Source organism: Camelina sativa, chromosome 12 (genome assembly GCF_030686135.1).
Source record: "Camelina sativa cultivar CO46 ecotype springtype chromosome 12, ASM3068613v1".
Classification (NCBI taxonomy): domain Eukaryota; kingdom Viridiplantae; phylum Streptophyta; class Magnoliopsida; order Brassicales; family Brassicaceae; genus Camelina; species Camelina sativa.
Window position 1 is genome coordinate 9,191,981 of NC_141891.1, and position 23,548 is coordinate 9,215,528.

The window sequence follows — 23,548 nt, forward strand, 5'->3', positions numbered from 1 at the left end:
TAGAACACGTTGCTCGGACCAATTTGTGATAGTCTTTTTTTTTTTTTTTTTTTGAACTAAAACCAATTTTTTATAGTCTAAATGTTAAAATATTAATTAACTTCAATCTTACTTGGTGATGTTATTATACTCTGCATACTTTTGTATGTTGACATGGTATGTGAAAATATGACAACAGACGATATCTATTATAATTGTATTGTCATATTGATGATCTCACAAGAATATAAATAGAACCGGCTTCTTTGAATTATTCGTTAACGTGTGAAATATCTTATACTAAATTAACTATACATACCAAAGACATATCTATGTTTGTGTGACAACCCCATGTATGAAATCAATTGACATACAATAATGCCATAATGGGGGATACAATAATATCAATCGATATGTTACTTATTAAAACAAGCATAGATTAATTTGATTAAGGTCTTGAACAGGGAATGTAAAAGTGGGACGATTTTCCATATTTTATCAATAACGCTTTTATGTCTATATCATTCAACACAATTTCTAATTTTGGGCGTTTTAGAAAAAACAAATTGTGGAATTAACCAGTGGAAAGATATGGACCGCTTTTAAAAACCAAACTAGTATTTATCCAGCGGTCTAACAAAAACCGCACACTGGATAATACACTTTTTTTTAGTTACTAATATAAATGACTATATATACATTTATAAAGGAAAATAACCAATTTTTCTCTCTCACTATTATTTTTTATTTTCTTTCTTTTCAGAAAGTCTTTTATACAAAAAATTTATTTATAATAAAATATTGATTTTTAAAAAATCATTAATATTTTATAAAATTATTGATAGTTAACCAATTTGAAATTAAAAATTAAATTTATGAGTATTATTGATAGTTAACCAATTTGAAATTAAAAATTAACATTATGAGTGGATTTGTAAATCAAAGAATTCGATAATAGATTATTTTTGTCTTGTACTTTTTTCTATTTTTGCACTCGTTAATTGATTAAGTAATAAATATATAAGTATGTTTAAAATTTTATTTTATATAACATAAAATAAAAGAAAACTTTCAATACAAATTTATAAATAAACTATATTTTTCATTATAACAAAATTTTAAAAATCAGATGTATTTCTTCACTATTTGACTAAATAAAATGGAGCATTCTCAAAAATACCCCCTTTTCCATATCTCTTTTTAAAAATACCCTCCATGCTGACCATTTTTAAAACTATCCATTTTTATATACAAAATGACCAAATTACCTGAATGACAACAAGAATGTACAGTCAACAAAATTAAAAAAATTTCCCGCCAAAATCAAAAAATTTCCCGTAAAAATTTTTTTTCCTGCCAAAAAAAAAATCCCCGCAAAAAAAATTTCCCGCCAAAATTTTTGAAATTTATACTTTATAAAAACATTGTAAACGCTTTGAAAAACCTTCTAAAAGTGTTTACAAGGTGTTTAAAAACCTTTTAAAAACCTTGTAAATTCTTTTAAAAAACCTTGTAAAATTGCTTTTACAAGGTGTTTAAAAGCCTTTTAAAAATCTTTTGCAAACCTTTTAAAAACCTTATAAAAATCCTGTAAAAGCGTTTGCAAGGTGTTTAAAAACCTTTTAAAAATTTTTTAAACGCTTTTAAAAACTTTGCAAACGCTTTTAAAAACCTTGTAAAAACGTTGAAAAGGTGTTTAAAAACTTTTTAAAACCTTTTAAAACCCTTTAAAAATCTTGTAAAAGCGTTTACAAGATGTTTATAAGGCTTTTATAAGTAGGAACCTTATAAAAACATTTTTAAAACCTTGTAAATTTTTTTTGGCGGGAAATTTTTTTTGTCGAAGTTTTTTGTCAAAATTTTTTTGACGAAAAAATCTTTGGCAGGAAATTTTCGAACGAAAAAATATGTCAGAAATTTTTTTGGCGGAAAAATTGTGTTTTTTTATTGATTAAAATATTTTTCATCTAAGGGTAAAATGGTCATTAAAAATTAAAGGAGGACAAAAATAAAAATGACCAAAAAATGGTATTTTTGAAAAGAGGTATATCAAAAGGAGTATTTTTAACAAATTCTCAAATAAAATTTACCTGATTAATTCAAAATAAATTTTGGTTTTTAAAGTTCATGTATAATAGATCAAAAATGTTATTTCATTGACATTTAAATCAATAATAATCAATTTTAAAATTATAATATATTTGTTTCTATTTATATCTATAATATATTTTGCTATTTTGCAGGTATTTTAAAGTTTGTAAATAAATAAAAATGTTTATTTATTAATATAAAATAAATTAAAACATATGATTATACTAATTATTAATAAAATAATATGAAATCCGTACCGCAAATAGGTTTTCACTAATCAAATATTTTTTATACCACTTATTCTCTTAACCGTATTTATCCCACAAATACATTTGTACTGCACGTATGACAGTTAAACCATATATATCGTGCTATCAATTGTTTATCCAGCACAACCAAATCCGTTGTCACTCTTTAGATCCTAAATATGACATCACTTATATATGTGATTGCCGAAAAATTAAAATCTGCAAGCTACATGCGAATTTTATTCGTGGTAACATCATGCGTACTTGCGTAGGGTTCCACTTGCACTAGTTAATTTGTATGTATATTGTTCGTATATGTCTATATATTATACTAGATAATAAACTATGACCACAATTGTCAATAGAGATGAAAGAACGTTCAAAAGCTCAATTGGAGCCGATAGTCAATTATTTAATAACATAAATAATTTCTCATGTCATTTGGAAAATAAAAGTCGTCGTTGGTGGGTGATGGGAAATGGTTATTTCGATCGAATAAAATATTGTTGTGGTTGTTGTTAAAAAACATTAATTTAATTTAATTTACTTAAAAGTTCCCTTAATCAAATAGTTGATCAAGTGTACTAATATTTTTTCATCTGATAGTTCGGGTCCCAAATATTGCAATTTCTTACATATTATGGTGCATTGGTGCAAAACTTATACGAAGGTTGAGTATATATTGCTTTCAAAGCCGTCCATCATGGTCTGCATGTATATTGCAAGGAGAGTTTCTTCATCTTAAAACCTGTCGTATATGAACAATCGTTTGTCGTAAATCTTGAATTTTACTGAAAGATTGCATCATCTAAAAATTATTTGTGGAAGCTATTTATTATAATGTATATGTTGCATGCAGTTAAAAATCATTATTAATACGTTTATATCAAATATCTATATATAAAGCTGAATGAAGGTGTTGATTTTACTCAGTGGTAACGATTTAGATGAGTCCACAAGATTCCTCTTGGGTTACACTTATCAGAACACGATCCACTCTTTGTGGAGGGAGAGAAACGACCGTCGACATGGGGAGATACCTTCCACGGAAGACAAGCTTATCAAGTTGATTGACAAGAACGTTCGTAACCGACTTAGTAGAATTGGTGGCGGCCATAGTATTCAAGCTTGGTTTGCGATAAGATCCTATTAAGTATGTTGTCTGTATTTAAACTATAAGAAAAGTTCTGTTCTAGCCATGTAAAATGTTTTTTTTAAATATAATTTAATATTTATTCAAAAAAAAAAACTCATTCTTCCACATCAGCATCCACCTAAATAATGCTAACTCCTCACAATAAAAACTCAGCTACTAAATCCGAGTCAACCTCCAACTCTAGCCTTCGAATGTTTTTCCCCCAAGCTATAGGGGGAACTATTTTGGGTGTTCTTAGAGTAAATATATTATGAAAATAATGTAAAATCAGTAGTTAAGATCTTTTGTTAAAAAGTTAGTTATTGGGGGAACATGTTTAAGATCATAAGATTTAATAATATAATAATGTTAAACATATTACAATTATAAAAACTTATAAAATAACATTTAAATTGCAAACTTATAAAACTTTTACTAAAATTCAGAATACAATACCAAAAATTTATGAAACAAAAAAACATTAAAAAAAGAAAAAAAAAAACATTTTACTTAATTAAAGCACACAAACATTTTATTTAATTAATATATAGTTTAATGTCCAAATTTATTCTATATATTCTCAATCAAATCCTCTTTTAATTTATGAAAAATTGTTTACAAAAAATAATATCCATTCACAGCTTGCCACATCAGCTTAGAACTGAGCCAAGAACAGTTCTACATTAAGAACTGATCTTGGTGTTCTTATGCCACTATTCATTATTTTTCTAATTTTTTTGGGCTAAGAACACCCTTGGTGTTATGCCTATAAAGATGGCCTAATCCGTAGTAGTTGCCCCATAATTCTGCTAACGAAGCCGAGCATATCCCAATATTTAGTACAAAACCCCCACGCTAACACCTTGTAAAGTCTCGTATCACACCCCCTGCTGTAGCCAACCCCGGATTACCATGCAACACACCGTCCGTGTTCAGTTTTATCCATACTTGCGCAGGAGGTATCCAAGCTATCATTCGTTCAACTCGTGCAGGTTTCCCACCTCATCACGAGCCATCATATGCGCTTTACGAACTTCCTGCACTATATTGACAAGTGATCATGCTAGTCCGAACAAGTATTGGTCGTCCGTACAACTATGCTAAGGGCGTCCCTACAATTATGCTATAAGGCCGAGTCATCTACGAATATATGGAGTAGTGAGGAGGCCTGGTTGCATTAAAGCCCATGAGAAGGTTCGAGATCCTCCTTGTAGCCGTTAGAGAAGAAGAGAGAGTGGAGTCATGGGTTGTGCTTCGTTTAAGGAAACAAGGAGGGGTTGCTTTCACTCTTGGGAAGAACCAATTCTCTTTCCTTATCTCTTATCCGATCGGCTGTAAAGGGTGTAGCCCTAGTTTCTATTAGTATAAATAGACTTTTGTAAACTTTTGTAAGAAATACTAATGGAATATAACTTTTATCTCATTCTCTTTGCCGACAACTCTCTTCTTTTCAATCTCTTCTGCTTAAATCCCAACATGGTATCAGAGCAATTTTTCGATCTTTGATTCTCTAAACCTACTCTTATTCTTCTTTATACTCTATTCTCTTCTCATTCTTTTTCTCTATTCTCGGTATACTCTTGTTTTATACTCGCTACTCGACATACTTAGTCCTTTTTCTCTCTATCTCTCGCAAATCTGGCTCATGGACACTACCAAACCTATTGTTACTCCGGTGGTCTTAAAGGGGGCCAACAATTTGTTGTGGAAAAGAACCACAAAGACCGCGTTGAGTGGCCAGGGACTATGGATTCACGTTGAAACGAACCAGCTCCCCAAGAAAGCCACCAAGAACGACGGTAAAGAAGAAAAGGAAGAAGACAAGGAGGCTGAACTCGAGAAGGAAATCAAATGGTTCCAAGAAGATCATACCGTGCTTGCCATTCTTCAGAATTCGCTTGATGCACCAATCCTTGAAGCATACTCTTACTGTGAGACGGCCAAGGAACTATGGGAGACACTTGCGAACGTATATGGGAACGTGTCTAACTTGACCAGGGTGTTTGAAGTCAAAAAGGCTATCAACTGTCTTCACCAAGAAGACTTGGAGTTCACAAAGCACTTCGGCAAGTTTAGGTCTCTTTGGGCCGAACTAGAGATGCTTCGGCCAAGAACCATAGATCCGGCCATCCTCAACGAGAGAAAGGAACAAGACAAGGTCTTCGGTCTCCTTCTCACTCTGAATCCGGCGTTCAGCGACCTTATCAAGCACATCCTCTGTGGTGACAAGCTTCCGACCCTTGAAGATGTGTGTTCTCAAGTTCAAAAGGAGCAAGGATCGCTAGGCCTGTTTAGCGGTAAGGAGGACTTGGCTACAGCTAACAAGGGAGTGTACAAGCATGAGGACCGGAAAATGATGGTATGCGACCATTGTAAGAAGAGGGGCCATCTGAAAGATAAATGTTGGATCCTTCACTCACATCTCAAGCCGGCAAAGTTCAAGGCTAACCTATCGCAAGGAGGACCAAGCGGTCAAGGCACCGGAGCAGCGAATCAAGGAGACGCAGCAGCCATGGCCATGGCAGCTTCCCTTGGAGACCTGGTGAGGAAATCGGACCTAGAGGCCCTCATCAAGTCCATTGCCACACTAAAGGACTCCGGTACCACTTTCTTTGCTTCAAAACCTAGTACTTCGCTTGTTGTTGACTCGGGTGCTTCTCACCATATGATTAGTAACCCTAGTCTTATACACAACATAAAACCGGCACTAGGTAATGTTATTATAGCTAATGGAGATCGAGTACAGGTTAAAGGAATAGGAGAACTAAAATTGTTTGATAAAAGCTCTAAAGCCTTCTTTATGCCTTCATTTACTTCGAATCTCTTATCGGTAAAGAAAGCTACTAAAGATTTGAATTGTTATGCGATTTTTGGACCTAATAGTGTACATTTTCAGGATATTGAGAGTGGAAAAGTCCTTGGAGAAGGAGATGGTAGAGGAGATCTCTATGTCCTAGAGAAAGCTTCAAGTCCTTCTAATTCCTTTTCTTTTGCTTCAAATCTTAGTAGTAGTTTAAGTGATGTGTGGCATGCTAGATTAGGCCATCCTCACTCTCGTGCGTTTGAATTAATGTTGCCTAATGTTTCATTTGATAACTCCACTTGTGAGTCTTGTATCCTTGGTAAACATTGCAAGACTATTTTCCCTAAATTAAGTACTATTTATGAACATTGTTTTGGTTTAGTACATTCTGATGTGTGGACATCTCCATGCCTATCTAGGGATAATAACAAGTATTTTGTGACCTTTATTGATGAGAAATCTAAATATACTTGTTACCATCTAAAGATAGAGTCTATGATGCCTTTGTCAATTTTCAGAATTATGTTACTAATCAATTTAATGCAAAAATAAAGGTACTAAGATCAGATAATGGAGGTGAATATACAAGCCACAAACTCAAAGAGCACCTAACTAAGCATGGAATCCTCCAACAGACTAGTTGTCCATACACGCCTCAACAAAATGGAGTGGCCGAGAGGAAGAATCGACATTTGATGGAGGTGGCTCGGTCAATGATGTTTCATACGAATGTCACTAAGCGGTTTTGGGGGGATGCAATCATGACGGCGTGCTACTTGATCAATCGGACACCGACAAAAGTTTTAAATGACATATCACCCTATGAGGTACTAAACAAAGTTAAACCTTCTCTTGATCACTTACGCGTGTTCGGGTGTGTTTGTTTTGTTTTAGTGCCCGGAGAACAAAGGAATAAACTTGAGGCCAAAAGCACTAGAAGTATGTTCATTGGCTACTCAACAAGTCAGAAGGGGTACAAGTGTTACGATCCGATCACTGGCCGCACACTAGTCTCTAGAGATGTGAAGTTTCTTGAACAACAAGGGTATTATGATAAGAAGGACTGGGAAGGCCTAAAAGACTTATCTCAATCCAATACTGACCGGGCAGCCAACTTGAGTTTCCTCCTTGACCATTTGGGCTTCACCAAACCACCATATCCCGAGGCGTCTCTACCAAAACCACCCTCCGATGGGCCTACAATATTACCGGAACCTCCGGGAACTCATGATGCTTCTCTTTCTCGTTTGGAGGACACTATTCAAGAGCCAAGAGAGACACAATCCGGAGGAGCCTTGACTACACCACCTGATCTATCACCTGAAGATAGTACAACTGAGACAGGCCAGCCCACACCATCTCCACCACCACTTTGGTGCAGTGAACGTTTAAAACAACCTCGGCGTAGTGAAAGGTTAAAGAATCAACGAGTCTACTACAACAATCAGGCTGTCGCCCACCCTATTCAGGCCGTGTGTTCGCTTGACCTTATCTCCTCGGATCACGCTGCCTTCCTCGGTAAGCTTGATGAGCACTTTGTTCCTCAAACCTACGACGAAGCTAGGCAATATAAGGACTGGCTTGATGCAGTGGACGATTAAACGGCGGCTATGATCCGGAATCAAACTTGGGACGAGGCTGATCTCCCTAAAGGTAAAAAGGCTGTCAGCTCCAAGTGGGTATTCACTATTAAATATCTTAGCACTGGAGAGATCGAGCGCTACAAAGCCCGCTTGGTCGCACGCGGCTTCACTCTAACCTATGGACTTGACTATACGGACACTTTTGCTCTGGTGGACAAACTCCATACAGTCCAGGTCGTCTTGTCCTTGGCCACTAACCTCACTTGGGAGCTCTGTCAAATGGACGTCAAGAACGCCTTTCTTCAGGGGAAGCTGACCGAGGAAGTTTACATGCATTCTCCACCGGGTTTAGAGCACATTGTTGCTCTGGGTAAAGTTCTCCGGCTCCACAAGGCGATCTACGGTCTCAAGCAATCTCCAAGGGCGTGGTACCACAAGATCAGCTCTACCCTACGCACGAATGGTTTCAAGCGCTCTGAGGCTGATCATACGCTGTTCACTCTCCGCACCAACGGTGGCCGAGTCGTCGTTCTCGTCTATGTCGATGACATTATTATCACCGGTGATGATAAGGAGGGTATTTGTACCACTAAGGCTCTTCTTAACTCTACCTTTGATATTAAAGATTTGGGTGAACTTAAATACTTCCTTGGGATAGAAATCTCTCGCTCTCCAGAGGGATTGTTTCTTTCTCAAAGGAAGTATACACTTGACCTTTTACATGAGACAGGTAAGATGGGAGCCAAACCAGTGTCGACGCCACTTGAGGAAGGTTACCAGGTCAAGCGAAAGGGGGAGAAGCCAATACCCGGTGCTCCAGTTAACAAGTCGCACGAGCCATATGAAGATGTGGGACGCTACCGTAGGTTGGTGGGCAAACTTATCTATCTCATGATCACGAGGCCGGACATATGCTATGCGGTGAACCAAGTTAGCCAACACATGAAGGCTCCAACGAACTTTAACTGGCAAACACTCAAGCGGATCCTATGTTATCTCAAGGCAGTCCGGGGCGAGGCATTTGGATGGGAAAGAATGATAACACTGAACTTGTTGGTTACTGTGACGCGGACTACACGGGTGATACGATTGATAGGAGGTCTACAACAGGGTATTGCACATCTGTTGGAGGCAACCTAGTAACCTGGAAGTCAAAGAAACAGAAGGTTGTATCTCAATCAAGTGCCAAGTCGGAATATAGGGCTATGAAGAAGCTAACCAACGAGCTCACATGGCTCAAAGGCCTCCTCAAGGATCTTGGAGTGGAGTCTGATCAACCAATCACTTTGCATTGTGACAATATGGCAGTGATTCAAATAGCAACCAACTCGGTCTTCCATGAAAGGACTAAGCATATTGAGGTAGATTGCCATAAAGTGCGAGAAAAGATTGAAGAAGGTGTAGTCTTGCCGTGTTACACTCCAAGCAAAGACCAACTGGCAGACATTTTCACCAAAGCTACTAGTCCTCAGATTTGCGAATACATTTCCAGCAAGCTTGGACTAGTAGATCCAACACATCCGTGAGAAACTCCTCTAACCTATGGAGATCACACTCTTTTCCTTAGCATAGTTTTGTCCCATGTGGTTTTCTATGTTAAGGTTTTTAATGAGGTGATCTCTCATGGGTTCCAAGCCTAGCCGCTTCACCTGGCTAAGCTTGAGGGGGAGTATTGACAAGTGGTCATGCTAGTCCGAACAAGTATTGGTCGTCCGTACAACTATGCTAAGGGCGTCCGTACAATTATGCTATAAGGCCGAGTCATCTATGAATATATGGAGTAGTGAGGAGGCCTGGTTGCATTAAAGCCCATGAGAAGGTTCGAGATCCTCCTCGTAGCCATTAGAGAAGAAGAGAGAGTGGAGTCACGGGTTGTGCTTCGTTTAAGGAAACAAGGAGGGGTCGCTTTCACTCTTGGGAAGAACCAATTCTCTTTCCTTATCTCTTATGCGATCGGCTGTAAAGGGTGTAGCCCTAGTTTCTCTTAGTATAAATAGACTTTTGTAAACCTTTGTAAGAAATACTAATGAAATATAACTTTTATCTCATTCTCTTTGCCGACAACTCTCTTCTTTTCAATCTCTTCCGCTTAAATCCCAACACACTAAACCTCTCACAAATTTCACTTTATCTCGACAGCGACTAACTTCCCCAAAAACAGACCCACACCGCCATTTTCAAATCCACCACAATCCCATGGCAAACAACGTTGACCAAACACCCTCCGCTGATCCATCATGAACCATCCCGCCACAATTCTTTAACCAGCATCTCATTGTATCCTAATGGTAAACCCGTTAATGTACTTGTTGCCAATGGTATGTTAGATACCCATTTGTCTTCCCAGAACCGGATGTTCGTACCATCTCCAACTGCCCATCTCAAACCTTGCTTAACCACTTCTCGCTGCCCTACTTTCACACTTCTTGACGTGGATGAGCCCGGTCTCTTTGCACTCATCCAACTCTGATCATGACCCCCTTAACTTTATACTTACTGCACAAAACTTTTGCCCACAAACTGGTCTGATCCTTAAGCAGGCGCAAACCTATTTGGTCAATAAAGCTTTGTTCATGTCCTAAGCCTTCCTAATCCCGAGACCACCTTCTGCACAAGTCAAGCAAACCCTATCCCACACAATTAAGTGTTGCTTTTGCTGATCAGATGAGCTGCCCCACAAAAATTCTGCATATTTTATCTAGAGAGCACTGATTTCGTCAAGGTTAGTCTCCCTGCTTGACTTAATATTCTGCCTTTCCAACCTGCGAGTCGCGATGAAACTCGTTGTAACACTTCTCCAAACGTTTCCTTATTAATCCTTTTTTTAAGTACAGGCATCCCTAGATACTTCCCCAAATTCTTCGTTGATTTGATACCACTCTCATCACTTATCTGTTTTCCTAACTCCCGCGAGACATTCCCTGAGAATAAAATCTTGGATTTATCGAGACTGACCTTCTGACCTAAGGCTATAAAGAACCTCTCCAATACCTGGCGAATAACTCAATATTGAGGCTTCTGAAAAAAGAATTAAATCATCGGTTAAGCAAATGGGTGATAATTTTGGACCACCCTGTGCCAAAGATATATGTTTCCAGTCACCATCAATCATAGACCTGGCTATCATATGACACAAGCGTTCAAGACACAAGACAAAGAGATATGGGGACAATGGGTCCTCTTGCCTCAGTCCACGAGATGGTTTAAAAGCTGTTGTCTATTCCCCATTCCACATGATTGTCATCCTAGGATCTTTAACACACCGAAGAATCCAAGTTACCCAACATTCCTCAAAACTAGCAGCATACAATGTATTTTCTAAGAAGTCCCACCTGATTTGATCATAGGCCTTTTCCAAATACAGCTTAACTTTATGAGTGAATTTGTAAAATCAAAAAATTCAATAATAGATTTTTTATTGTCTTGTACTTTTTATTTTATTTTTGCACTCGTTAATTAATTTAGTAATAAATATATATGTATGATTAAATTTTTACTTTATATAACATTAAGAAAAAACTTTCAATACAAATTGATAAATAAACTATAGTTTTCATAACAACAAATTTTTAAAAATCAGATGTATTTCTTCAGTGTTTGACTAAATAAAACAAATTAAAACATATAATTATACTAATTATTACTAAAATAATATAAAATCAGCACCGCAAATAGTTTTCACTAATCAAATATTTTTTTGTACTGCTTATTCTCTTAACGGTATACATTTGTCCATGAATAAATAACTCTTTGTACCCTAAATATGACATCACTACATCCGAATATCTGCAAACTACATCCGAATTCTATTCGTGGTAACATCATGCGTAGGGTTCCACTTGCACGAGTTAATTTGTATGTATATTGTTCGTATATGTCTATATATTATACTAGAGAATAAACTATGACCACAATAGTCAATAGCGATGAAAGATCGTTCAAAAGCTCAATTGGAGCCGATAGTCAATTATTTACTAGCATAAATAATTTCTCATTTCGTTTGGAAAATAAAAGTCGTCGTTGGTGGGTGATGGGAAACGGTTATTTTGATCGAATAATATATTGTTGTAATTCACGGAATTAAAATATTGTTGTGGTTGTTGTTAAAAAACATTAATTTAATTTAATTTACTTAAAAGTACCCTTAATCAAATAGTTGATCAAATTTACTAATATTTTTGCATCTGTAGTTCGAGTCCCAAATATTGCAATTTCTTACATATTATGGTGCAAAACTTATACGAAGTTTGAGTATATATTGCTTTCAAAACCGTCCATCATGGTCTCCATGTATATTGCAAGGAGAGCTTTTTCATCTTGAAACATGTTGTATATGAAAAATCGTTTGTCATAAATCTGAATGTTACTGAAAGATTTGCATCATGTAAAAATTGTTTGTCGAAACTTTTTATTATAATGTATATGTTGCATGCAGTTATCATTATTAATATGTTTATATCAAATATTTATACATATAAAATTAACTTTTTTCTTTTTTCTTTCTTTCACATCAGCATCCACCTAAGCAATGCTATATATACTTTTTTACATTAGAAATTATTATTTTAAATATTCATTCATTGCATATTTATTACTCATAATTAATAATAGTAAAAAATATATAAATAATAAATTAAGTAAAATTAATAAAATTTTAAAATTGTAAACACAATAATATATTTTTTAGTAAATAATAAAATAATAACTATATAAAAATGAATTAAGTAACATAAATGAAAAATTTTAAATAGTAAAAACAATACTATGAATTTGTTTTACTAATAATGTTATTATTCAAATTTAACCAAAAAATGATCATATTCCAAAATTTAGAATGAGTTAATGAGTTTTAGAATGGAAATAAGATTTTAATGCATGGTGGAGTAAAAATATAATTTATGTAATTGTATTTATAAAAGTTTAAACATAAAAATAAAATTGAAGTGAGACATTAGTTTCTAAGAAACATATACTACAAAGATTTATTATTAAATTTCACTTAAAAGAAAAATAAAAGATTAATTACTCAACTCAACTTAAAAATTTTGTTAAAAAATGAAGACATTGCAAGGGTCATACTTTTTTTGGGAAGATTATGAAAAACTCTTGAAAAAATAATTCATATAAGAAAACAAAATCAATGGTCACAAAATATAGAAAAATAATATATAAACTGTTACAAAAAGTGATATATGATTTGTGCAGCACATCTCATAAGACATATTATTAACTAAAGCTACAATTCTATAACATTATAAAAGTTTAAAATATAAAACAAGCTTGAGATTTCATCAATTTTATCAAATGCTTTTAACCCAAAACATTGGCAGAAACAGCATATTTAAATTACACTATGTTTTTTTAAGAAGACGAAGCTCAGATTGCATCACAAAATTAATATCTGAATATAACATATGAGCTTTTAGAAAAATATGTAAATTAGATTAGTGAACAGATATTCATTTTCGGGTTCAACCGTTTCACCATCTAAGCATTCTTGACTTGGTTGGAAATTCTATTATCGCAGGTGATGCATTTGGATAACTTCGTTGTAGCGACATAGCACTAAAAATGTTCATGAAAATTTGTATAGTATTTAATGTGGGACTAGGTAACAACCCATACTATATGCAGGATAAATCGATTTAAAGAAAATTATTATCCTAAAACCAATATCTATTTGTGTCGAACATAATATGTAACTTAAGTTTTTTATTTATTTATTCAAAGCTGCGTTTTTCCGTGTAAAAAATATATTTCACCCGTGAAATCTTTGAATGTGTAAGAGGTTTTATGGTAGAGAAAATATTGATAAAATGTTACTATTTATTGCAACATATCTTTTGTGTGGTTTAAAAATCAAATTCATATCTTCTTATGTTTTATTTTGTAATCATAACAATTTTTCATGTTTCTTATGTAACCATAACAACATATACTAAATTACTCGGTAGTTTAACTATTCAATTTTATTATTTGTTAGTAATAATCGGATTCTAAACTAAATTTTTTGAAGATAATCTAATTTATTGCTTTAATATTTTTGATTCTATTTAAATCTTTTGAGTTAATCGATTTGTTAATATTTTTTATAAATGACAGATTATTACCAAAAAAGCCATTAATGAAAAATTAATAAAATTCCAAAATCAACGTATTTGTGTAAGAATACATTTCACCTGTGAAATATGTGAACGTGGTAAAGAAAATATTTATAAAATGTTACAATTTATGGCAATATATATTTTTGTGTGTTTTAAAAATCAAATTTATATTTATGGTTTGTCGAGTAACTATAACAATTTTGTATAATCTAATAATCACTCATTTTAAATATATTATGAATTTTTTTTGAGTACTAAGTTTATTTATAATGATAAGGGTTATTGTCTCATTCATTTTTAATAGCACATAAATGAATATACAAATTAGAACGAATATTCGGTTATCAATATTTCCATTTTCTAATAAATAATCACACTAAAATTAGTTTACATACTTAGATATATATATATATATATATATATATATATATAAATAATCACACATCATGATATCCCCTAATTTGTCGTTTTTATATTTATTTATGAATATATATAAATTTATATTTATTGGGAATTAAGTTTTTTTTTAATGAGTTAGAGATATTTCAGGGGTAATATACTTCTTTTTATAATCCATTTTAATAACTATTGAAAGCTTGTTATTTAAATTATTATGGTAATAATACTAACATAAAAAATAATATTTTGTTTTTATATGATTATGTTAATAATTTCTATGTTTAATAAGTTATATGTTCTTTATTTTTATTAACTTTATACTAATTGATATGTTTTTATAGCCTTTTTAGAATATTTTACTTATATTGATTTTAAGAAATCAATAATTATATTAATTTTAAGAAATCAATATTTATATTAATTTTAAGAAATCAATATTATTTTGAATGTGGAATTAACTCTTTTAGGAATAAAATGTCAGAAGATTGACGACTCTTCCAGTGAGATTCTTAAGTTATTTTTTGTTATCATGCGATTTATTATTGATTTGCCAAGAAAAAATTATGGCGACATTAGACAATATATGTTATATATAGATTAGTAAAATAAGTATGACGTTTATATAGGTTTTTTTTTGTCATCATTGAATCGACAAGTCCCGATTCATAGTCAATCCTTACTACGCGGGTAATGCAACTTAGTAGAATCGAACTCCGGTGGAATCATTCGCAGAGGCGGTGATGTAACTACTTGATATATATATTTATCTTTTAACCTTCAAATAATTATATATATATATATATATATATTCAATGATTTATATTGATTAAAAAAACTAAACTAAAATATCGCACAAATAGATATAACAAAGAAATATTATCTTCAACAATATATACATATATATATATTATATATCACTTAGTAAAATTATACTCAAAAGTTTGAATGATTATATTTAGGGAAATTACCTAGAATATTACATAAAAGTAGGTTTATTACTAGACTAACACGTTGAGATTTTCGACTTACTAGAATAACACATAAAAGTTTGCAAATTACTTCTATACCTGAGTTGTGTGTTTTATTACGATTTATGCCATTTATAATTAAATTTGGTCAGAAAAAAAAACTTGAGATTTGATGCTCTTGTTCTCGAGATCTTATGCTCTTACTTTTAATTTGTCTTTGATTTTGGAGAGAAAGAAACACAAAATACTTGAATGATCGATTACTTTTTCTTTGGATTATCTTAAATTTGGGTGGACAAAAATCATCATATTGATTCCTTCTAATTTGATTCACTTTGTCTCTCAAGAACAAAGTTTCAGATCTAGTTTTTATTTTATTCTCTGCTTTGAAATCCATAAAAAAAGCCAAAAGCGCATTGAAGCATGAAGGCCTACCGGAGAAGCAAAAAAGCGGTCACATTTTCGGACAGATCGACGGGTGAAAGCTCCGATTATCTACAGTTTCTACCATAGCATGTTTTAAAGTTTTTGAGGGACAATCGTTCCCTCTTTCTCTCTCTTCTCTCTCCTCCTGTTCACAAAAAAGTAGATCTCGTTCTTCCTCTTTTTTCTTTTGCATTCTGCGCTTAATTGAAGGCTGAGGATTTGCAGAGAAGATCCAAAAGTGAGCAAGTGACCTCTTATGCCGACAGTTGTGGTATGGCTCTCTCTCTTTGGTGTAGTGGTGGCTCCGGTTTAATGGTGCAGAAGATCCGGAGTAAAGGCCCCTGGTTTGAGGACGCCGGTGGGTTATCTTTGGGGCTTCTCGGCTCATCCGTTCAACTGGTCGCCGTAGCTACAGCGGAAGCCAAAGGGCGAGTGGTGGGGAGTACTGTTTTGTCATGGTGGTTAATGGCTCAATCCTTTGGATTTTGTTGGCTGTCGCGGATCCAGGTTACAGGTGGTTTGGGTGAGACGTCAGCCTCTGTAACTGCCGCGAATTGTGTATCATATTTGTCCATCGACATGCCAAAAGGTCATCTTTATTGTATTCTTGCTGTTGCATCTGTTGGGAGGTAGGTTCCAATGGCCTTCCTTGAGAGAGTAAAGGAGGATTTTAGCAAGAAATATGGTGGTGGTAAGGCTACCACTGCTCAAGCCAACAGCTTGAACAGAGAGTTTGGGTACTTTAAGCTCTACTATCAGAATGTGGAAACAAAACCTTCCTTCTTTAAGTCTTTGTGATTATGATTTTAGCGAATTTTGTTGTACCTTCAGGTCTAAACTTAAGGAGCACATGTAGTACTTTGTGGATCATCCTAAAGAGATTAGCAAACTTGCCAAGGTTAAGGCTCGAGGTGATGGGTGTTATATATGATGGAGAACATTGAGAAGGTCAGATATGTGTATATATGACCGTCTCATAATTCAGTATCATTAATTTAAGTATATTCCTCATGTCTGGTTTGATCTTTCTTTATCCCCAGCTTTTGCTAAGCTACATGAGCTCCATGTAATTCATTTATTTGCAGGTCGTGGGGTTTAACTTTCAAGCCATGACATTCTTTTGGAGTGATTTCTGATCTGCACACAAGTGAGCATTATCTTTACCAAATTTAAGCCTAACAACAAGTCTTTGAGGTTCGACATTTTTCCTATCCACATATTCTTGGTAAAAACCTTAGAAGAATTGCTCCATGGGTTTTATTATCTTCAAACATATGGCATTAATTAACCTTCCATATTTGATGGGAGACGAAATTAGGAAGGGTGGCCTCTTAGATATTCAAACGCTTCTCTGATGAGTGATGAGGTAAGATAACAAATATGACTCTTACTTTCTATGACGATCCCTTCAGTTTCTTACTAACCTGCTTTAATTTTCGTTAATGCAAAGGTAGAGACAGAGAGAGATAGAGAGACATGGTTAATTGAAGAGATATTTTTCCAGAAAAAAGGTTAGTTGAAGAGATATGCTCAATATGATTAAACAAATATATGTTGTCAAGATGTGGTGTATGATGAAACTCATTTATTAAACTATATGCTTCCACAGATAAGGATAAAACTTGCAATGATTGGTAGGCTGGTGATCAAGAGTTTTCTAATTTTTGATTCATGGATATCAATTGTGATTCAGATGACTGCGCAAGAAATAATAGTCACTGAGTTCCACGCCAGAAATGCTATATTACATGTGTGAAGTAAAAAGTGTTTCAGAGTGGGAGCGACTGTAAGGTTTTCTCGGAAAGATCATGGATGTAGTTGATGTTTCTTTGGTCTGTGTCAACGTATTAATATGGGAGAATTGGAAAAAGGCATTTTTGAAGAAAAATTCATTTCATAGTAATGCATATATTCGACTTGGTCATCCGTAAATATTTCTTTAAATCCATAACTCCATCAGACTTATAAACGTAAGTGATGCTTAACTGTGCCTGGCATTGATTATTACTTGTAATCTTCTGGTTGCCCAATTGACTACTAGCAATGTGCAGCGTACAGCTACGCCAAACAACTTATTTGTGCTTCCAAATGACTCCTCACATTTGAATTTGCCTTCAGATAGAAAGCGATGAAGACAAGTTATGGAAGGCTGATGTTAGAGAAACAATTGAAGAACTTGCTGCTAGAGGAAAATAGTTCCTGAACTGGTATTTTCTCTTTTCCCTTATGTCCAGAACGTGAAAACTTAGAGAAGCATCCTCTTTGCTTCCTCGACACTGTTAGTTTGATAAGTAGAAGTTGGCATCAAATAGAATCAATCTCTGATGAAAGAAGATTCTTTCAATATACTATTGTTCCATGTAGAATTTAAGTAATCTCCATTAGTCCTGTTGACTTATCGAAAATGCTGATGGGACAGAACTGCATATGGCTTGTTTTGGATTTGTAAGCTATGGACAAGGAAAGAAAAAGAGATAGCTATTGTGACACACAGTGGTTTCTTGTTTCACACATTGAATGCACTACAAAGCGAGTGCCATCCAGATGTTAAGAAGGAAATTTGCGGCCAGTAAGATCCACACCCTTCGTGAGGAATTTTCAAATTATAAGTGAGGTTTTATTAATTTGCATTTGATTTGCAGCTTTGCTAATTGTGAGCTACGTTCAATGGTCATCGTCGTCGACAGGGCCAAACCGGCGACTGCTGCAATGGAAAATAAACAAAAAGGTTGGTTTCTCAACTTCTCTTGTAAGATTGCATCATCCGAATCTGGTGAAATTGATTGGGTACTCCTTGGAAGACGAACAACGTCTTTTGGTTTACGAGTATATGCCTAATGGTAGTCTTGAAAATCATTTGTTTGAAAGTAAGTAAGAATTAAGATCCAACATTTATGTTTATGTTACTTGGCATTGTTCATGACCTGATGAATCTTATTTATTCTAGGGGGTTCTAATGTGCTTTCTTGGTCACTGCGTATGGAAGTGGCGATTGGTGCTGCTAGAGGGCTTTGTTTTTTGCACGAAGCTAAGGATCAAGTCATTTACAGAGACTTCAAAGCAGCAAATATCCTTCTTAATTCAGGATTCAACCCAAAACTCTCAGACTTTGGATTGGCAAAAGAAGGTCCAAAAGACAACCGTTCACATGTGACAACCCAAGTCATCGGTACAGAAGGTTACGCAGCTCCAGAATATCTAGCAACAGTTTTCTCTTTGTTTGATGGTTCATTTGTTCCAATTTCAACTAACAAAACATGAAATTTCTAAAAACACATTGATTGGTCTCTGCTTTTGGTCTCTGTCAGGTCATCTAACTACGAAATGTGACGTCTACAGCTTTGGTGTCGTCTTGCTAGAGATTCTATTTGGACGTAGAGCAATAGACAAAACTAAAGCTCGACAAGAAGAATATTTAGTGGAATGGGCGACACCTTACTTGCGAGACAAGCGAAAAGTGTTTAGGATAATGGACACGAAGCTTGTGGGTCAATACCCTCAGAAAGCAGCGTTTATGATGTCTTTCTTGGCTTTACAATGTATTGGAGAGGTTAAAGGTAGACCATCGATGCCTGAGATCTTGTCTCTTCTTGAGAAAGTTACAATTCCAAGACATCGAAAGAGTAGAAGCAGAGGTTTTGCTACTAACTCTTCTTCCAAACGGTTTCTCAGACACCCTAATTAAGGACTCAAAATCTCTTTGGCTTTTGGATCGTTTCTTTTGTGGAAATGGAATATAAAAACCTTTTTTTGGTTACGTCATTGATAATATAGAAGAATAAAAAAAGCTTGGCAATGATCTATAATTAAGATTTTAACCATACCTCATTCAGTTAGTGGCTATTAATTATACACAGTCATCATGATGATTGTTATGTGTAATGTACGTATATAAGAACATGTACATAGTCTACACATATGTGGATTGTATATGTACTAGTAACTATTTGCATGGAGAGACGAAAAGAGAAGTCTAATCCAAACCAAAACGCCCCGATCAAATTAACCACCACTAATTAACATTAATCATATCTCTCGTAAATCCAAATTTAACAGAGCTATCAATTCGCCGTCAATACCCCACTTCTCCTAATAGTTTCATCATCACTAATTCCACTTTTATTCTCTTTCCATAATAGTTTCATCATCACTAATTCTCTGTCGCTATCACTTGAGTGTAGCCAGTTTTGCAAGTTTAGGTCCCTCATGATTGCTTAAGGTATCCTGTAATATCTACTTAGAAACTATAAGGAGTAGAAGATGGAGCCTTTGCAGAAGATAAAAGAGTTACAACAGAGAGAGATTTGTTTGGTTGTAATTAATATAATTTTAGAGTGAATGTGAGATCTTATGTATAACTAGATCACTTAGGTAGAAAATTTCATTATAACTTGAACTACTTGGTGCAACTGTACTAGAATTATTAAAATAAATTTCAATATGGATCATGTGAAAACGAATAAAAAATAGATTTTGGCGGCAGAATATTCATTTAAAATCATAACTCTATGGAAAAATGAACCAAAGACAACATGATATTAGTAAAAAATTATTTGGTATACACATAATTATACATAGTTATCCAGTTGTACTCTCATATCCATAGTTGAACTTTTGCGTTTTTTTCGTATTTCCAGTTGGACTATAATATAAATTATTAATTAGCAGTTGGGCACAAGATTTATCAGTATTAATTAGCATATACAAGGTTTTCATAACACAATGTTCATAAAAACTTGGGTTTCACCTCTTTTGCTTCATTTGAGGTGATCACTTACTAAGTCTTCCTATACTATAAAGAGTGTTTTATGTGAAAACGATAGTATATATTAGATAAATTCTTGTATTGTTGATTAAACATGGTTCTTTAATAGTTCAATATGTTTTAGAAATTCTTATAAACCTTAATTATCATTTTCATATTTTAAATATAAATGCAAATCTAAATATATATTTAGTTGTACCTAGTTGAACTAAGTATTATATATTTATGTTATCTAAATATTACCCTCTATAGTTAAAATGTAATTTTGTATGGTTATTGTTCATTACCTCTCGAAAATATGATAAATAAACAATTACGAATTACATAGGTTGTTCTAGTAACATCTCTTACTTTTTCTAGTAACATCTCTTACTTGTTCCATTTCCGGTGAACAACAACGACAATATTAGCTAGGGTTATAGAAGAAGATATGTTGAAGATGACTACAAAATTACAATAATATTGTTCATTAAAACGGATTTATGGACCTACACTAAGCAAAAGAACGTTATGTACGTACTCTAATCTCAAGAACATTATGTACGTATGCGTTCATATATACGTATACGTTTATATGTACGTACACGTTTGATTTTAGGTTTAATGAACCCGAAATTACCAGAATATTCTTGTCTTCTACCTCTAACATACGACTGCAAACCCTAATTTTCCCTGCCTCACTTTATTTTTTCACGACTTATGTCTATTTTTTTGGTTTCACTTGTGGGTTTTTTACTCAACTATTATAGATTTTCATCTCAACATCTGATTTCTAAATTAAAAACCTATAAAAAGTGAGTTATATAGATTTTCGAACAGATATCTAGCTCTTCCATGGATGAACCCAGAGGAAAGATTAACGAAACAGAGTAGGAAAAAGACGTTTGCTCCGGCCGACAAACAGAGTATGATTGATGAATCTGCTACAAACGTTATTACATGAACACCATAGATCGGAAGAACAGCAAACGTGTTTAGATCTACCTCCAATAAGTCTATCGCAACGCTAGACTGTCTTTGACAGCTCAAACAAATTCGTGTTATTCTGGTAAGACTTTACAGCTGTCAAAAATGCTTACTAAATCTACCACAGACAAGAAACCTACCATCACAGTCCAAAAACTATTTCAAAAAAACAAACAAGTATACCAAAAATATTTGAAACGAGAGAAGGCTGTCGAATAAATATGTCGCAACAGGCCATTAGTCTACCATAAATATCTTTTGGGTCATATTGACTGTTGAAGGTGTACATCAGATATTTTTGGTACACTTCGTTTTTGATACACATATACGTCCACCGATAAGTGTACCAACACTACAACTAAGTGTACCATCTACGTCGACGGCAAAGTGTACCAGCACTACAACTAAGTGTACCAAAAATATCTGACGTACACCATATTTTTATGTATTTGAACGTTAAATAATCCTCATTTAGATCTGCCAAAGCTATTAAATTTTGTTTGAGGCTAAAAAGAACATATAATTTATAACGTAGAGTCAAATGTGATACATATAAAATATTTGGGTCCCTAGTATAAAAGAATTTACGGGTCTAAGATTATAACTTTTTGATTAAAAATAAAAATTACTCCATATGACATTTGGAGCCCATTCCACCAATAGTAGTAAATATGTAGAAAGTCTCCATTCCTAGCTATGTTGAATTGGTTTCACTACAAGAAAACAGGGTATTTACGACTACGTTTGGCGACTAAATGCGTAGTCGGGAAATTAAGCGACTATTTGCCAACTATCTTACGACTATTTTACAACTGCGTAACATTAGTCGTAACTCAGACGTTATTTGCCGACCAAATACAATAGTCGGTATTGTAGTCACTGATTGACGACCATTATACGACTAAATGGGAAGAACTTAATTTTGTTGGATCAAAGCAGCTAATTTGGCGACTACGTAGCAACTCTTTCTAATAGTCGGTAATTTGGCTACTAAGTAGTGACTAATGTTTTGGCATTCTTTACATATATATAAACTATAAATACATGCATCATGTTGTGGCATTCTCATATTAATCTTATTTTCAAAGGCACAAACCAAATATATGTAAGTAATATCAATTTTTTATGCTTGCTTTACCATATCTATACTTATTATTAATTATTAATTGTTAATTGTTTTAGATTTGAGCTTTTGTTTTCCATTAGTACAGTTGTGAATTGGTTGCAAAGTGAAAAAATACCTATGAAAGGTGAAGCTCAAGAAAATGTATATGAATCAGTAGGTCTGATCTTTTAAAATTAGTATCTTCATTTATGCTAAGTCATAAAATGTAATTTTAATTTAAAAATAGAAAATGTAATTTTTATTATAGTAAGTATATATGTATATAATGTTTGTAAATTTAAAGTGATCAATATATTATGTAGTGTATATATAAGTAGTATGCTTTAAATAATATGTAAAGTAAATTAAATTATATGTTTTTTATAAAATTAATGTTGGCTACTGACTGGCGACAAACAAGTGACTAAATTCAAAAAAATTGTTATTACGTCTTGGACCAGATTTTGGACTCCAAAACAAGCCCAATTGTTTAAAATATTTTGCACCAACTGATCCGCGACTAATAAGCGACTAAGTTTAAAACATTTTGGGTTAATTAAACCCGGGAATCCATTTACGTGGTCCAGTCCATAACCCTAACAAACGAGATAACCCTAATTTTTCAACCTTAATCTCTCATTTCTCACCATCCTTCATCTTTCTTCTGCCGATCCTCTCTCAATCGCCGAAACCCTAATCTCTCAATCTTATTTCTCACCATCCTTCATCTTCCTCCTACCAATTCTCACGATGCCTCCTCTTAAGAAGCCTGGACGAAAGAGGAATGTTGTCGCCAACGCTACTCTCAGAGTCGGTGGCTCTAACCCTCCGTCGAAGGTGAGAAGAGTCAACCCTCTACCGCCTCAATAAAACTTCACGCCGGCGGCTCAAAATCCTACGCCTCAGACGCCACAAGTACCAGTCCGCGTTTCCCCCCAACTTTCAACGTCAGCCGCACCGCAGGTCAGAAACTATC

The 23,548-nt window shown here is 34.1% G+C and overlaps 2 protein-coding genes across 20 annotated transcripts; both read left to right on the forward strand.

Annotated features, from left to right (window-relative positions):
* The first annotated feature begins 5,098 nt into the window (after positions 1-5,098).
* LOC147930312 (uncharacterized) lies at positions 5,099-7,857 on the forward strand. The gene is made up of 4 exons (XM_087476809.1): positions 5,099-5,252; positions 5,373-6,091; positions 6,200-6,386; positions 7,151-7,857. Exons 1-4 carry the CDS (start codon positions 5,099-5,101, stop codon positions 7,855-7,857), a joined length of 1,767 nt encoding a protein of 588 aa, XP_087332935.1.
* A 7,546-nt stretch (positions 7,858-15,403) lies between these two features.
* LOC104731117 (putative serine/threonine-protein kinase PBL3) lies at positions 15,404-19,537 on the forward strand. Of its 19 annotated transcripts, none has more exons than XM_087477970.1 (12): positions 15,404-16,473; positions 16,568-16,684; positions 16,822-16,961; positions 17,055-17,102; positions 17,187-17,247; positions 17,346-17,706; positions 17,855-17,943; positions 18,156-18,305; positions 18,379-18,464; positions 18,538-18,603; positions 18,684-18,914; positions 19,045-19,537. In XM_087477970.1, the coding sequence occupies exons 9-12, from the start codon at positions 18,404-18,406 to the stop codon at positions 19,419-19,421; spliced, it is 735 nt and encodes a 244-aa protein (XP_087334096.1). In that variant the 5' UTR covers positions 15,404-16,473; positions 16,568-16,684; positions 16,822-16,961; positions 17,055-17,102; positions 17,187-17,247; positions 17,346-17,706; positions 17,855-17,943; positions 18,156-18,305; positions 18,379-18,403; the 3' UTR covers positions 19,422-19,537. The 19 variants fall into 19 exon arrangements, with proteins under 19 accessions (XP_087334096.1, XP_087334093.1, XP_087334097.1 ...); XM_087477967.1 differs by having other exon boundaries at positions 16,822-16,930; XM_087477971.1 differs by having other exon boundaries at positions 16,822-16,930; positions 18,187-18,305.
* The last annotated feature ends 4,011 nt before the right edge of the window (positions 19,538-23,548 follow it).